Raw genomic sequence first — 18,002 nt, 5'->3', positions numbered from 1 at the left:
TGGAGTTGCACCACCAAGGCACAAAATGCTTAAAGAAATCAAATTCTATTCACTCAATTGAATATTCTGAAAACTACCTAACACATGCACATAGACAGCCCAATTTGAAGTGAACTAGCATTAAAACTAAATTACTACTTCCCATCTATTCTTCCTAGACGACAACAACTTTAACCTCTCATACATTTTTTAGTGGGTAGGCACTTGATTTCACAATTTCCGATATGAATGCTGTCATTTTCCATGCTTCCTTCAATTCCAACAAATGCCAACACCAATTGTCATGCAAGATGCATTTTAGTTCTCTGTTTATCTTTTCAAAATAAAGGGGTTGGCTGGTCATGGATCTGGGTTTTCAATATGGGTCATGAATTTATGTTTGGATATAGGCATGCAAATAAGTGTGGGCCTTGGTATAACGGTTGGGTTACTCCATTGTGATCTGGGTTTAAATCTTGGAAACAGCCTCTCTGTATGCAGGAGTAAGGCTATGTACATCTGTCCCTCCCAGACCTCGCATTGGCAGGAGCCTCGTGCACTGGGCTGCCCTTTATATAGGCATAAAAATCATGAATATGGATTTCAATTTGGATTATGTTTGGACTTGTGCATAGGTATGAAAATGGGCTTGGGCTTTGATAAAGACCTCAGAATGGGCTTGAGTTTGGGTGAGATGTTGGGCCGGATTCTTAACCAATTTAAAAAAAAAATACTTCTATATATTGGAATAAAGCCAATAATTACTTTTACAAGGCATACACTATGGTATAAAAATAATAATTATACTACGGTATCAAACAACCAATGGTTTTGTGACTATGGACTTCTTTGTGGGTGTCCGTGCTTAGGTTTCTAACTAGACTTTGATAGAGGTTTTTCTAACAAAAAATAGGGTGGTAATTGGAACTTCTGTTGGGAGTGACTATGGACTTCTTTGTTTCTCTGTTAAACAGTTCGGTAATTAATTTAATTATCCATAAATTTCTTAAAAAAAAAAATCATTGGCAGTTGTGAAAAGAAACAAAAAAAAATCTAAACTTGTTACTATATGAAGTGCAAGGTTTATCATGGGGCTAGGCTGAGATTTTGGGAAGATCTAAGGTGTGGAAGGATTCCTCCAAAAGAGAGTTCCAAAGGCTTTATGTGGTGATGAACAAAGAGGTAAAAGGATTTCATATATATGATCATCATTATTGTGTTTGGTATAATGCTCATCATGAGACATCCGAGGGAGATTAATGTATGGAAAGTTCCCACTTAAAGCCATTTTTAAAGGTTCTACGTGGTATGGTCCAAAGATAAAATGATTTCCTCCTCTGAAATCAAGGCCACAAGGACAAATGGACAATGCAGTTTAGTCTTGAAGAGTTAAAAGAAACTATGATAGTTGGAGGTGGATGATTTAGCACGAATCCTGGCTAGGTTGGAAGAGCTGCGCTACCTCTCCCCAAAACTCCAAAGACAGAAGAGATTGGACATAGAAATCTAAGTGTCGTCTCTCAGTGTCTCTTGTGAGATTGTCCAAAAAATATCACTGTTTGCAATTTCCCCAAAACTGCAGAAATTTTAAATCAGCTTCCCCATTTAACTGAATCCCAAAATCTGTCAAAGGAAATCTAGTATTAAACAACCTTGAAAAGTATTGGTGATAATTCAACCAAAAGCTAAGACAAATGATAAGAACCTATATGATAAACTTGTTTTTCGGTGGAAACAAGAGAGAGTTCAACAGAAGTCACATTTATATTGAAATTATTTGCATAGTCATTAATTATATTTTTGTTCCAAAATCTTGTCGTATTCATAATCTATGGTTATTGTTGTATTATTTGGTTTAAGCGTTAATTGTGTCTATGCATTTTGAGGGTCTTTAGAAACACATTAGTTGTCTTGACACTTCCCTCAAATTGTAAAATCTTATGCATCTCAAAATTTATTGCCAAGATTTTCATTTTTGAAGTATGAAAATTGTAAACCTTGAGGAAGATTATCTTGTTGGATTTCTATATCTGAAGATGGTTGAAGTATGTGTAGCCTAAATTTTTGCATTGTAAATTCCATATGAACAATAGAAGACTGCAGGACCTCTTTCTCAGATGGCATGAATATTTGGAAATATAGAAAAATGCATGGTTTTGACAAGCTTGTATCAGTAAAATAAGTAATAGAATGGACAAGGAATCACTTTACTCTAGGGCTTGACCACTTCTCTGGAATAGAACTCTTTATGGAGGCCCTTAGGCTGTATTTTGTTAATGATTCTACTGAAGTTCAAGTTTGCACCTCTTTCAGTAATGGTATCCATAGCCACGAACTTGTTTTTTCTTCTTCTTCTTGCTATTTCCTTTTTCTCTAAAGAAGAACTATGCTATCCAATGAAGGTTTGAATTCTGCCCCATGCTGATACCATGATACCCTTGTACCAACCACCTGGTCCACCTCATGTCTTCTACCAACACTGTTTTGATTGATCCCCATATCAAAAACTTGCATCCTGTGAATATGTTTCATTGTGCTGATAGGATAAAGGGGACAGGTAAGTGTTTTTTTTTTTTTTTTTCTTGTTTGATCTATTATGCAGATTACTAACATCCAAGTCATGCTTCAGTGCTAAGGTCAGTGGATCTCACATACATCCTGCATCCTGCTCTGTCCCCACCCCATGAGTCACCCTGTAATGTGTTTTATATAATACCCAAAAAAAGAAAATATTTTCCTCTGAAATTTCAGAATGCAAAGGAGCACTTCAACTCTTTGATAAAATTCTGTACCCCCCCCCAAAAAAAAAACTGTTTAATAATTCGTTCCATGTATTTGCTTTCATTTTATCCCATCCCTCCTTTTATTTAAGAAAATTTCTGCCAAAGCTTTCAAATGTTTTAAAGAGCATATGTACAGTTAAGCAACCTTGAAATTCATTGTATAAAACCACCCTGTGGCTTTCTGCATCCAAACATACAGTCACTTAGCTAAATTACAATGATACCAAATAACAAATAACACTGATTTCAAGAATTGGCCAGAATTCATATGTACAGTCAATCTCTCAAAAATTGGCTTACACGGCAGAAATGATACCAAATAACAAATTTTACCAATTTTTGGAAAAACACTGATTTCAAAAGTCATTGATTTTTTAAAAATTGGTAAAGAAGAATCTACATCCTTGCCAAATATCACCTTAATTAATTTTTTTTCTAGATTGCATAGGAACCAAGGCAAGAATCACCTTTATATGGTATAGATGGATAAAAGGACATGGTTATCAATTTATCATGTTCTAAGAAAATACTTTTCTTTAAACTTTAAATTTTTTTTTACTTCAAAAAAGTTATATATATATATATATATATATATATATAAATGGTCTTAGTGATCTTCGGTCATTGACGCCAAAATGATATGTGAAAAATATCAGGCGGGTTTATTAATTTTGGCTGAAAGTTTGAGTTTGAGATTTTATTAATTAAAATTAAAAAAAAAAAAAAAAAAAAAGTCATCCGAAATTCCAAAGTTTCAAAAGGATCTCGTTAGAGAGGTTTCCAAAATTGAAATTCAATAGGTGTCTAGTGTTAATTAAAGTTAAAACGTAAATGAAAAAGAAAGGAAGATTTGGTAGTGAGAGGGATTTGCATTTATGCATGTACTGCTCTTAATTTAAGCTTTAAAGCTGCGTAATGGGCACAAAAGCATTAAATCGAAACCAGTTCCTTGAAGCGATGCCTGTCTCTCAGAGTGGGTAAAGAACTCCATTTGATTCAGTCTCTTTTTCTTTCTGTAGCATGTGATGATGTGAATTGCGACCCACCTCCTTTTTCTTTCCTCCGACGACTACTGCAACAGTGACACCCGAAGCTTCCCTTCATAAACCCTTTCCCCAGAAAACACTGCATACTACAATCACTATCACCGAACGATAAACAAACAACCACCGTCGCCGTAATACCTTCATCATCATCTTTAAGTCATGACTCTTGAGTCCAGCAACCCCAAGAGGCTCGGCCACTCCAGCACTGAAGGAGAGAAGCTGCAGCAGAAACAACTGGATCGCGAAGTCCGGGACATGGTCTCTGCAATAACGAACCGCCTCACTGGGTCCAGACGCCAGATAGGGGATGGGGTCGACGAAGATGAGCGTGGTTCGAGTGTCATCACCCTCGCCGGGAGCAATACCGGAGCTACAATGAAATCGGATTTGAATGAGATGTCGTCTGATCCTCACAAGGCATCAATGGGCGAGGGTATGGGCGCTTACGTGAACAGCAATTTCCAGGCCATCAATAACTCCATCATGTTGGGTGGCAGCTACAGCTCCAAGGATCCGGGTGTTCACCTGGAAATGTCTGACTCTGTTGATCAGAGAGAAGAGCATAAGGGGCCGGAGAAGCAAGGAAGGAAGGGGAGAAAGAAAGAACGAGGAAACTCATCCAAAACTGATCACCAGCTCTCCGATCATGACAGTGGAAGTGGCGATGGCTAGGCATGAAAACTGAAATATACAAATACAAGCACGTATTCGTATACGTCTTCCCCTTAGTTTTATTATATATTTACTACTATCAATAACCTTTTTGGTATAGACTATAGATACCGTACGTATTATCAATAATGTTGTGTGTACGTATGTGTATTCATATACATTCATACATACATACATACGTTTTTATATATCTTTATGAGTTTATGGAACTTGTGTCATTGCTTAATTGGGGTACGTTAATTTAATTTCATGGTTACAATGCATTTCGACAGTATCCACAATTAAATTATTAAGTGGTAGCTAGAGCTAGACTGAATGTATATATGTATGTATTTCGGTGTGTTAATGGAGACTGAAGTGGATGGATTGTCTGGACGCGAGGCGCCCATATATGAAATTTCAGCACAGTAACACAGTCGTATAAGACTATTTAGAAAATGTCTGAGAATAAGTTACAACTACAAGGCCCAACAAAATTCCTGAACTATATTAGACATGATTTGATAATTTGTCGATAAACACCAGGAATTCATTAATTAATTACACTGGTTGCTCTTGATATTCCTGCCCCTGATCATCAGGTGCTTGGGGTTGCTTAATTGCGCAATTTTGGGCGTCTTTGCTTTTACCCCACAGAAGGGTATACAGGCCAACAATCACCAGGACTGATCCCAAGACGCTGTCCATCACAATGTCCACAAAGAAAGTTGATCAGTTTTAGGTGTATATATAGAAAAAAAAATGGAGGTGGGCAGTAGCCAGAGAAGTAGAGATGAGAGAACAACACACCTTCCCAGGTGAAGTTGTTCATTCAGAATGGAGAAATCAAACATGGCTACAACGACCTGAATGAGAGGACTGAATGCTGCAGTGAAGAGGGGACCCCTTTTCTTTACACACCAGGACATCCCCACAAAGCTCAACCCTGATCCCATTATTCCCTGCAATTTCACATTGATAGAAATTAATTAAAAGCTCATCAGAGAAAACTCTGTGGGCTGTGGCCAGAAATTATTAATTAATTTCTAAATAGAGAGAGAAATATGATCTAATTAAGAGCATATTGATATATATACTTACAGCATACAAGACAGTTAACATCTCAACTTTACTTGAAAGAATCCACGAGGAAAAATCCCTTCCGCCCACAACCAAGCTGAGCGTAGCGGATTGAAGAACACTGAAGAATGACATGAAGGTGGTGCTGGAGTACTGGCAGGGGTATTGCTTGCCAATCCTTGCTTGGATGAAGAACCAAGAAGACCACAAGGTGCAGCCAGCGACCAAGGCCAATGTTCCAATATTCCTCCATCTCTCTGCCCTCTTGCTCGGACTAAGGCTGTTGGCATGAGTTAGGGCTTGGGGATTTGAAGGTTTTGTTAATGCTACTCCTTTGTAAAGTCCCAGCAACATGGCACCTCCCACACACACTAGTGCCCCCAACACCTTCCCAATCCCACCTTTGCTCTTTAGGTCTACTGTCTCTAGACTGTTGTGCATGAAAGGAAAAACCCAATTAAGTATATATAATTGATGATCTACTGGCCAGAGGAGAGGAATGAGGATATGTTAATTGTCTTACTCTATACATACCCAAATGGCAGAGCCATCAAAAATGTGACCACAGGCACCATGTTGATGAAAGCACAGGTGAAGGTGGCAGATGTATATTGTATTCCAAGAAGAAAGAAGTATTGTGTGAATGTTGCCCTATACAATATTATAAGTGATGAAATACCATATTAGACGACAACAGCAGCAGCAGCAGAGCAATAAGCCAATAGCTGCTGCTCTGCTATATATATATATATATATATATATATATATATATATTAGGTTTATACATGTCACTAACCCGGCCATTGCACTTAAGAAAAGATTGAATAAAATGCGACCCGTGAGCTTGGGCCTGCTTTTCCTGCAACCAATTGATCAAGTTTATCTTGTACATTTGTATTGAAAGAAGATGAAAAAGAAGCAGCTCAAGTGATGTAAAATTGCATCATGTGAAAAATCAAGGCACTTTTAGCTAGCTTAATTTGAAAAGAGTACAAAAATAAATATGTACCGTGCAAATACATACAAAATACAAGGTTTAATTTGCACTCTGCATATTTGTCTTTGTATCCTGAAGCCGGCCTGGAGTTGGTTGGAGAAGAAGTCCAGTTAAGACATCAACTATATATATAGCGGGTGCCAAATTGCCAATTCCATGACCATGGTCCATTTGCAATGAATGGAAAAGAAAGTAGTTTAATTAAAGCCATATATTATTGGACCCAAGCCCAACTTGAAGTTGGAGCCTGTCTAACCCAAACCCGAAAAAGAAGGGATGAGTCATGAGTATGCCTCAGTACACTGGTACGCACCTTTCCCAGAAGTAGGCAATAGGGGTTAAGAAGACGGTGGCAACGCACTGTCGGTAGGTTATGAGAACCAGATGGTTCATTCCCTGGTCAAGAGCCTTCTTGAGGAATACATTCACAGTAGCCAAGGCGAAATCAACAGCCAGCATTGCAACAACAGGCTTCCCTTCCTCCCACCACTTCATCCCTCCACCCATACAAAATTACAAATACAATTCTCTCTCTTCACTCTTCTCTGCTTAATCCCCTTCAGCTAGCCAGGCCTCACTCGCTCTCTCTGTTTCATTCATTCCCGCCCCCCCCCCCCCCCCCGCTCGTATTTGTAGCCTTCTGTAAACAAACTAGCGTCTGCTTCTCTGTGTACTGTACATAGCTACTAGAGTCAAATACACTCTAGAGTCTAGAATAAGCTAAGCAAATTAAAGCAAGAATAAAATTCTTAATTCCAATCACATCCACGCTTTTTTATCACCATTTCATATTTTTTTCTCTCCACTCTCCACTGGGTCTGGGTTGGAGATGATTTCAGATTACATAGTAGCTAGCTATAGGCCTATGGCTAGTAGTGGGGAATCCGACACCGAATCAACGCTACTGATCATCTGCTGAGCTCACAAGGGTGGTCGACTCCCACCGTACATCATCGCATGATCTCATAGCGGCTAGCTAGAGGTACGCCACGAGTTTCTTAATCCACAGAAAATATTGGGTTCTGAGTGAAATTCGTGATTTGACTAATTAAGCGCATGTGAATATGTGATAACAATCATTCATACCTTAGCACTCAGCAGCATCTTTTTTGTTATATTCTTCGACTAGGGAAGGTGGAAGGTGCGTGGAGGATAATACCATATGTCCCCCATACATATACATTCACTACTCAGCCTCCCTTTACTCTTCACTCTTCTCTTCTTGCGCTCCAAGTTCATATATAGCATATAATCCTTCTTTCTATCTATTGATTCCAAATTCATATATAATATTATACATACAACAGCAGCCTTCATCTGGAACATGGATAATGTGACTAATTGAGGCTCCATACAACAAGATGGAATGATTTTGATCACTCGCCCAATTGCTTTTGCATCGTCACTCAGCATTAATTTCTTTCTTAATTTGCTCAGAAAAAAAATGTGGTTGATCGTTTTGCTTGGCCCGATTTTGAAACTAATTAATCCTATTGTCCCACACCTAAAAAAAGATAGTATATATATCTAGTAATTTATTTGTCAATAAGTATTTTCAAACTATATATATGTATTGTATAAACCCTATAGGGAGATGCGCCATAAGACCAAGTGACTGGATTATTTTCCAAGGAAGGAATAACGTTGACCCTTGAAAATTTTTTATTCTTGTTGAGTTGTTGAGTTGATTGATTCATTCTTCCACTAAAAAAACAATTAAACCTTCGATACCCATAGATGGTAAATTGACCACTTTGGATCAGTCTAATTTTTGTTGAGCCGGACGGTTGGATTGTTCGGCCCGGTAACTGTTGAGGTAACTATTGATTTGGTCAGTGATTCAAGCAATCAAATCATTGATTTGTTCAACTGGTTCATTTGATTTTTATTTTTTAAGTTGGAATAGGTTATTCGTTCAAATCAGATGATTGAACCGTCAACCCAAAAACTAGTGGTTAAAACAGTTTCAATTTTGGATTGGTTTTTAAAACCTGCTATATATTATTTGAACAATTACGTATGCCACCAAGCTAATGGCTGCCCTGTTTCTCTTTATATGCCTACCTTAGAGATATCACCTATCAGGGATCCAGGCTGAAAAAGGATGCACAAACAAGTACCCCTTTTTCTAAATGCTAAGCAGTGTCAGTAGGAAGGTTGAACCAGTTGGTACCTGGTGTGACGTTCATCACTCCACACTCAGGGTTCAGAATCCTTATCTGTCTGTGCCAACATTAGCTTCCCTAACAAGGCTGTCTTGTGCTTTTGTTAAAGCTAAATTAAGCCATAAAATCTAGCTATAGAAGTATGGTGGAATTTTATCTCAGGAGGCATTTTGATGCACGGCCAACAAAAATAATTAATCTTGTGTACATTGAATTAGATCAGATATGATGGTCATCTTAATTCCTCAAGGGCTGCACCAAATTACCCACACCACCATTCATACTTCCAATCTCAAGAGCTTGTGCAAATGAACAAAAAACACACTTGGATCATACCTTAACAGTAGGCGTGATTAATTATTTGTAGCTAGCCCAGCCCTGGACCCAACTTCTAAGTTGCACCTATTAGGCCCGAGATACATGTATATGTTGTAGTTGTGTAAGAGCATGTATTGTGTAGGTTTATAAGTATTAAGTATATATGATATTCGGTATTTATATTTAACTTTTATAACTTATACGAGATCAACAAAAAAAGTCTGCTTTATATAATATGAATTATATTTTATATTACATAGGGTATATCTTATATTCTGTATAATATAAGATATTATCTTTTTAATAATTTTTATTTAACGTTGTACACCTGAAAGCTTAACCCAACCTCAACTCGCACCCCTATAGTAAGTAGTTACCTAGGTGCTAAGTGTGGCAAAATCCATGATCAACCCTATTAATAGGGGTGCGAGTTGGGCCAAGTTAGGTCAGCAGCCAACTCTAGCCCGACTAATGCTGTCAACCCTTAACCCAACTCAACCTATTCAACCCTAACCTTAGCCCTACTTAATATCCTTCAACCCTAATCGATTTACTCGATCTTATGAAGTAAAGACCAAAGAGTAATGTGACATGTTCACATGTTCGATGAAATCTTACTTCGTGTATGTATTAATAATTTGGTTTACAATTTGTTCTAGTTTCTAAAATTCAGAAAAACTAGACCGAATAAGAAAACATTCTAAAAAATTCTCAACCAGACCAGATCTTTTTTAAGACCAAATTACCAATTTCAGTTTGGTTCGGTCTGGTTTGGTGGTTTAGACTATATAATGAACAACCCTACTCATTGTTGGGAGTAAGGTCAATTGGGTCCAAGGCAAGCCAAGGTTGATATGTCAGCATGTCTTTCTTTTGAGATAAACTATTTATTTATTTTCTCTATTTTTTGTATTTTTCTTATTTTTTGTTTTAAAAATATAGAAAAGTAATCATTACCTATTTTAATTGGATTAATAAAGCTGCACACTATCAGAGAGAGAGAGAGAGAGAGATAAATTTTTGGATTTTCCAAGGATTCTTATTTTAATGCACGTTATTATTAGATTTAAAAAGGCATTTAAGAGAGAGAGAGAGAGAGAGAGAGAGAGAGAGAGGTAGTAATACAACATAAATAAGTCAAATATTAATAAGTCAAATAGTATAAATAGGTTGAGGTTAAACAGTCAAACATAAAACCAAAGTTTTTAAAACTAATCCGGACAATGAACTAGTAAGGGGGTCCGGTTCCCAGGTCAAACGGTCTGATCGTTGGGTCCGTTCTGACAAAAAATTAAAAAATTAAAAAATTAAAAATAGTTAAAACCGTTGAACAGCTCAAACGGTTCAATCGTCCAAGTCAACGATTTGCTGACCAAATCAACGCTTTTTTGGCAAAAATCTGATTTTGGGGAAAAACGGAACCGATCACCTGACCGGTTCCCCGTTTTTCCAATTTGACCATCTAGTCTAGCCCGGTTTGAAAACCATGCATAAAACAACAAAAATAAAAATATTAATGTTAAAATCCACTAAACCTCCATTTAAAACTAATAAATATTAACAAAACTTCGTAAAAATTAAAAAACACTAATAAAAGTCAAATTTAATAAACACTAAAAAATTAAAAACATTTCAATTCCACTTAAAAATCAAACTAAATAAACACTAATAAAAATAATAAATTTAAATACAAAAAATATTACTTGATAGTTTTAATAATATTATGATTTAAATATGGGTTTGATATATTACAAATAAAACCCATGTTCTAATGTTGTATTTTGTTTTGTTTATTCTTTTTTATTTTATTAGATAAATTTGTATTAATATATTTTTAATTAATTAATAATATTGTTAAAATTAATAATTTTATGAGTTGAGACCTTTATTGTGCATAGTGCACATACTACACAAGAGACTTAGATAAAGTAGAAAACCCATTAAAAATTATATAAAAATAAAAAAATAATGAAAATTTAAAATGTAGAACCTGTTTTATCACTTATACGAAGAAGACAAGCTAAACGGGTCTGCCTAGAAACCCGTAATGTGACACACGACATGCAATAATAATAATAATAATAATAATAATAATAAGTTATATATAATTTGAAACCAAATAAATATAATTAATAAAAATTACTAAAGTTAATACAAATATTAAAATTTAGCAAGTTTTTATCGAGCAACTATTAAAAGTTAAGAAATTAATAAAAATTAGTATTAATTTGTATTAAGGATGACCATTTATAAGAATTAGTATAATTAATATTAATAGGATTATTAAAATCAATAATAATAAATAAAAAATAATAAAATAAACATTTATTAAAAATATAAAATAATAATTATATTTGTATTTACAAAAATCAACATAGGTATTTATCTATTTTCTCCTTTTTTGTATTTTTTATTTTCTTTTGTTTTAAAAATATAAAATAATAAATATTGTCATTAACAAAACTGTATAGCATTAATATTTAAAGTTGCACTCTATAATCAAGATATTATATTATTAAAGAGGGAGAGAGAGGGAGAGAGAGAGATTATATTATAGAAGAGAGACAATTAAAATAGAGTTAATGAGAAAGAGAGAGATAGCATTTATACTATTAAAGAGACTAAAGGGATGATGTAAGGACGTTTTGGTATTTTAGGCCTCCCTTAAAGGACTAAAGAACTCATGATACAAAACCCACAAAACCCTAATACTAATAAAGTAATAAAATATTATTAAATTAATATTAAGATAATAATAAAATAATAGTACTATAATAAAATATTACTAAAATAATAATACCAAAAAAATATATTAATTATTAAATATAATAATAAAATATAAATATAATATATTTTGGGTAGGAAAAATAATTCTAGTTATAATTATATAACTACTAACTAAGTAATAATTAAATAATAAGATATTAATTATTAAAGACTAATAAAATAGTAAAATATTAATAAAATTGTCAGTTGATTTCAATTCCAACTCCAAATGAACCAAACAATAGCAATCAGAATCCAATAATTATGTATACATATATATAATATATAACAATATAAAATTTATAATTGATAAATTTAATATTTTATATTTATATACATTTATTATACATATTACTTTAAAAATAATTGATTTTTAAAACTTTTTAATTTTTGTCATTTTAAACACAATAAGATAGTTGCAGATTAAATGTGAAGATGATCCAAAACCCAACATAATAATCATATGCAAAATGTGGATCTAGATTTCATATATAATCGGATTTGGATGCGGATGCAGTTGGTTCAAATCTGAATCCAAAGCATTTACAATCCTACTATCTACATTGTGTGGGGTTGGTGTAGATTTGAGCTAGACCTAACTCAGAAGAAAATAGTTGCTTGCGACCAAAAATTTGTTGGTTTAGCCATGTTTAGGCTAAGTTATAAATGATCATCCCTAAGTAGGAGTCTTAAGACATTTATAATTAGGTCTTTATTAGTTTTAATATTTTAATTAAATTTTATAATTTTTAAATGGAATGTGAGTGGTTTATTTTATTATTTTTAACATTTTTTACTTTTTATTGTTATTTTATGAATTACTAATCTTTATTAATTTCTTAATTTCTAATAGTTGCTAAGTAAAAAAATTTCTAAAATTTAATTTTATTTATTAGGTTTTGAATTATAGTTTTTTGACAATTAACCAATTAATAGGATTTGAATATGAATAGGGATGGCAATGTTCCCCATTCCATTGGGTACTTAGCTTCCCCAACCCGATGGGGCTGATGATGAATATTGCCTTGGTAGGGATGGTGATTGATAATGATACCCAAGTGAGGAAGGGGACGAGGATTTGTTTCATAGTCTTAAACCTTGAGCTTGGGCTTAGATTAATTTAACTATGACTAAAGAAGTTAATCTATAGATTAAATTAGTTATAACATTTAATGGTTGATAAAGTAAAATAAATAAAATGAAATGAAAAATAATTATCTATTGAGTAATTAGCAATATTCACGCCCCCCTCCAAGGTTTTCTGCGTATCAATAAAGTTTCGATGGCCACCCTCCACCGGGAGTAAATTTTGGGGCTTAAAAAAAGAGTAATTAGCAATATTTTATTATTTTTATTAAAAAATATTAATATATTTAATCTAAATTATTAAATTATTTTTATAACAAATGAATAAAATAAAGATTACAAGTTCCAGTGGCCACCCTCCACCGGGAGTGAGGCTTAAAAAAAAGAGTAATTAGCAGTATTTTATTATTTTTATTAAAAAATATTAATATATTTAATCTAAATTATTAAATTATTTTAATAAAAAATGACTAAAATAAAGATTACTAAAATTATAAATATAATTATCCGTTTCCATTGTAGTAGTAGTAATAGTAGTAGTAGTAGTGGTGGTAGTAGTAGTAGTAGTAGTGGTAGTAATAGTAGTAACAACAAGATGGTGATTGGCAAACAAGCAAGATTACTAAATAAGGATGGCAACAAGGTGAGTTTATAGAGGGTTTTGTAAATTATAGACCTTGCCCAAACCTCACAACTTGCTCCCTTCACAAAACCTATAGCAAGTTGGGTTTTAAGATCTAAACCATCAATGCACATGAAAATACAAAATCCTCTTCGACCCTACCCTCCCCACTTTTGAGGGCGGGTCGGGTTGGGTCCAAAACTTGCATCCAATTTCCTGTCATGTTGCATCAAAACTTTCTATTATTTGATTGAAACATGTAGATAACACATAGACTATCAATTATACTTTACATAAGTTCAAAAACATTATTAAATTTAACACATAATGCATAAGTTAATATGCCTTACAATAGCAATTTAATTATAACATTGGGGGTATTTTACCAAGTTTGATACATAAATTTGGGAGGGTTAGGTTTAGACTAATACTCTACCCTACCCTATCCTTACCACAAAACTTGTTTTTCAGAAAAATAATACACAAAGTAGGGTGGAAATTGCCATCCCTAGCTAGATGAGTGGTGGTTGGGCAGTGGCCACCAAGAGAGCAGTGATAAGATGGATAGCAGGTAGGGGTGCAACTTGAGTTGGCCTGAGTTAGAATTTACACTGCTTCAAGTTTGGATGTTTGGACCAGGTCATTCAAATTTTGACAAAAGCCCAATTTGACCCGCCGAAATTAACAAAAGCCCAACTTGATCCACCCAAATTACACCTCTAGCAATATTAGCTCCTTAGGAGAGGAACTAAAGAAGAAAAGAAATAATACAATGCACGAGCATGTGACACAATGTGGTTGTCTTCAACCGAGAACCAACAAAATTAGCAGCCACAATGGCAACTTGCAACCAACAATAGAGAGATGGGAAGTAGGAAAGTTTAGGAGAAGAAGAAAAAGAATGAAAAAGAAAGGTTAGGGTTTTAAGGCTCAATACATATGGTTATGATAGGGTATAGTGGGACTATATAACTATCATATACTTCACATGAATATATACAAAACATATATAAAGTAATAATGGTCAGGATGCACGAGGGGTTTACATATATCTAAACCCTAAATTAAGGTGGCGTTTATAACACTTTTGAGAGGTTTAGTGTTTGAAAAACTTGATTTGTATGAAAATTTATCTGAAATTTGTTTTCATATCTGGAATTATAAGCTTGTGGCCCGGCTCCTAAGGCACTTAAACGTAGGGCTGCTCATAAGAAGGTCCAACTTGACCAAATTGACCCAACCTGAGTCAGTCGGGTTTTCATCAGTACGGGTCAGTTTCGGGTTGTGCAAATTCTTAAATCGATGATTTGGGTAGGTTTCAGTTTTCACATCTGACCCGAATTGACTCAGTTCCTAGTTCAAACATGAAGTTCCAAAGCCTATTAGGCCACCTATTTTTTGAATGGTTGCAAGAAACTTTGGATTAGTGAATAGTGATTAATGAACAACTTTTGTGATTAATTTTTTATTTAAATTTTATCATAGGAGATGACTGAAATGATGTTCAATTTATGACTGTTTTTTAAATTAGCAAGATTTTATCACAGGGATGAACTTAGAACCAAAACCGACCCAACCTGACTCAAACCGACCAGGTCGGTTTTGCTTAACACTGGGTCGGTTTCAGTTTCTATGTCAGGTAACCCGATCAGGTTGGGTCGGTTGGAAAAACCACAGTAAACCGACCCAACCCGACCCGTGAACAGCCCTTTCAGAACTAGTAAAAGTCATAAATACCCTTCTAAAAATTTTGAAATGACACGATTTACCCCTATTTAACCCCAAAACCTAAAAAACTCGTTCATTTGTGTTTTTCCTCTCGTGCAAAGGACAAGGAAGATCGCCGCTATACGTATGAAGATTGCTCCAGGTTTCATGGTCGCCTGCGCGTCTGAATATGGACTCACAAAGCATAACCAACATCCAACTGCAATCCCTCCTGACAAATTGTACCTGCGTTCGGAAGATCGTCGCTATGCGTCTGAAGTTCCAGGTTTCATGGCCGCCGCCTGCGCGTCTAAATATGTCATCGTGTTCAGCAGCAGTGGCTTCTCATCGTCTACGGCAACTGCAATCCCTCCCGAAAAACAGTACCTACGTAGACTGCATGCAGAAGAACCCATATCAACTTCGATTGCTTCGGCAAGCACCGAAGCTCCGACAATGGGCCTCTGCCTCCTTCAGAGTTTTCATGTGCCTCGACTGCTCCGGCAAGCACCGAAGCCTCGGAGTTCACATCAACTTCCTCCGTTTCGTCACCATGGACTCATGGACCGAACTCCACCTCATGAAAATGGTCTTCACCGCCCGTTTCGTCTCCGGCAATTGCAATCCCGTAACGTTTTCTTCACCACCCGCGGCATACCCAAAGAAACTCACAGAAATTGGTCTTCACCGCCCTATAAGTAATTTTTTATTTATTATTTTGAATTGAATGTAATTTATCTTTTATGTTTTTTTGTATCAATTATTAATTATTAATTATTTTAATTTTTGTTATTGTTGATTATTTTAATATTTTTAACTATTTTAACATTAGTGATTAGTTATTTATTATTAATTATTAATGATTGACATTATTAATTATTTTTTGAACTAGTAATTTTTTTATTTATATTAACTAGTAAATTTTATTAATAGCACAAATTGATAAATTATTTGAATTTGATAACACAAATATATAAATTATTTTATATGAAATAATATAAATTGAACTCAAAATTACCAAATTGTCTATAATAGGGGTAAAATAGTAAAATTAGGAAATTTCAGATGTTAAAGGTGTGGTCCAACACAAAAAACCTTATCTATTAAGAACCTCTAAAAAGTAGAAAATCACCGATGCCTCTTTTCAGATTTCAGACACTTTTAATATTTTTTTAACTTTTAAGACTTCAGAATTCAGATTTATCAAACGCCACATAATTTAGCTTCGTACTTTTCAACCCTGACCTTAAGTTAATTGCGAATCCAACATAATCCAACCAAACTTTCTTTTTTAGGTCAAGTTTGGGCTAACCAGACTTAAGTTGTAGTCCTACAATACGAAGTTAAGGTTGGGCTAACCCAGCCCTTGACTCCTATTTATTAACTAGTAAGCTTCACTTCAACAAAACCATAATTGAGTTGGTCATATGACACTATCCCTTAATACAAAGGCACTAAGGCCCCATTTGTTTTAGTTATTCAGTTAAGTGCAGTTATCTAGGCAAGTGTTGCTCAGGTAAAACTTGTATGGGTATTGGGTAAGCACACTTCTCGTGTTCTTTTACACTACAAATTTACCTGGGCAAGTGTTTTTATATATACAATTTTTAACTGATTGTAACTTATTACCCAAGTAGAGGGAGGGTATCAACTCAAATATCTTCATAAATTTTATTGTCGGACCTAATGATATTGGAAAACAAATGCAGGTAAGATGGTCAACTTACCCATTGACCAAGCTAACCCCTCTAAATGTCGGATAGTGAGTGAGGCCTAAGGTGCATAAGGTGGAGAGATGTAGTCAAAACAAATGGCCTTAGTCACCTTGTAACAAAGGCATTAGCTAATTGGTGTGGTGCATAACTCGTGTAATTATCTATACTATATATAAAAGTATGGATGTAAAGTGAAAATCTAAAATTACCCCCTATTTCTTTGTTTGAAAATTGGTATAAAAGTCATTTTCATTACAGCTTTAATGGCTATTAAAATGGTTATATTTATGTATTTAATCCATCTCTAATGGTAAGGGTTGAAAATGTAACTTCAATACTACTCCCCCCCCCCCCCATTAAGTCTCATACTTGAACTATTAGCTCCTATTTTCTCTTATTAAATCCTATATTAAATTTATTTTTCACTAATAAATGCTACTAATTAGATTTGTATCAATATTTTTAACAATATAAACCCATATATTTTAAAAACGACTGAAAAATAAAATTATTCTTTATCCAAGTGGTAGCTAAGCAATTCAACCATCCATATCAAATTGATCAACCTATGATGTCATAGTTAAGTAATAAAATTTTTAAAATAGAAATAAATATAGAAAACTACAAAAAATGTAAAAAATAGAGATATTTATGATATTTTAATTAATTAAATTAAAAAAAGTGTAATAAAGATAATTATGTATATTGTTAATGAAAATGAAACACATAATTTAAAATTGGACAAAAATGAAATTATTTTATTGTTTGGCAAAGATCAATTGTTCAAATTCTGGGTCAAACATGTTAACATTTAATGCCATAAATAAATAATAAAAATTAATAAAATATAAAAATACATAAATTTTGTGAAAAAAACTTTCAGGTACATATATAATATCATATATTTATCATGTTAAACAAAAGTAAGTGCAACATATTAAAATTATTTTAACACATAGAAATACAAAAAAACTTATAGAAAAAATTGAATACATCTATAATTTTATATTTACACTACTAATAAATATATAAATAAGATTGTGGAATGTTCTTTTGACTAAAGCACACATTTTTGCATTTATTCCCT

The 18,002-nt window shown here is 34.0% G+C and overlaps 2 protein-coding genes across 2 annotated transcripts; one reads left to right on the top strand and one right to left on the bottom strand.

The window, feature by feature from the left end:
* The first annotated feature begins 3,967 nt into the window (after positions 1–3,967).
* On the top strand, positions 3,968–4,480 carry LOC148864258 (uncharacterized). Its single transcript, XM_088976307.1, has one exon. The coding sequence runs from the start codon at positions 3,968–3,970 to the stop codon at positions 4,478–4,480; it is 513 nt and encodes a 170-aa protein (XP_088832433.1).
* Positions 4,481–4,872: 392 nt separating this feature from the next.
* On the bottom strand, positions 4,873–7,140 carry LOC148864257 (WAT1-related protein At3g30340-like). Its single transcript, XM_088974451.1, has 6 exons — positions 6,850–7,140; positions 6,336–6,398; positions 6,074–6,190; positions 5,561–5,969; positions 5,270–5,421; positions 4,873–5,159 (listed from the first exon to the last, which is right to left on the bottom strand). Exons 1-6 carry the CDS (start codon positions 7,041–7,043, stop codon positions 5,021–5,023), a joined length of 1,074 nt encoding a protein of 357 aa, XP_088830577.1. The 5' UTR covers positions 7,044–7,140; the 3' UTR covers positions 4,873–5,020.
* Between the last annotated feature and the right edge of the window lie 10,862 nt (positions 7,141–18,002).

The sequence above is a fragment of the Nelumbo lutea genome, chromosome 3, assembly GCF_056320005.1.
Source record: "Nelumbo lutea isolate HS-2025 chromosome 3, American lotus-T2T, whole genome shotgun sequence".
Lineage (NCBI taxonomy): Eukaryota > Viridiplantae > Streptophyta > Magnoliopsida > Proteales > Nelumbonaceae > Nelumbo > Nelumbo lutea.
The sequence above is the reverse complement of the archived record's forward strand: the minus strand, read 5'-3'. Positions and strand labels throughout refer to the sequence as shown.

Coding starts and splice junctions, on each gene's coding strand:
- LOC148864258 (XM_088976307.1), top strand. CDS start 3,968: ATGACTCTTGAGTCCAGCAACCCCAAGAGGCTCGGCCACTCCAGCACT.
- LOC148864257 (XM_088974451.1), bottom strand. CDS start 7,043: ATGGGTGGAGGGATGAAGTGGTGGGAGGAAGGGAAGCCTGTTGTTGCA. Junction 5,970..6,073: donor TTGATGGCTCTGCCATTTGG/GTATGTATAGAG, acceptor CATGCACAACAG/TCTAGAGACAGTAGACCTAA. Junction 5,422..5,560: donor TGTTAACTGTCTTGTATGCT/GTAAGTATATAT, acceptor GTGAAATTGCAG/GGAATAATGGGATCAGGGTT.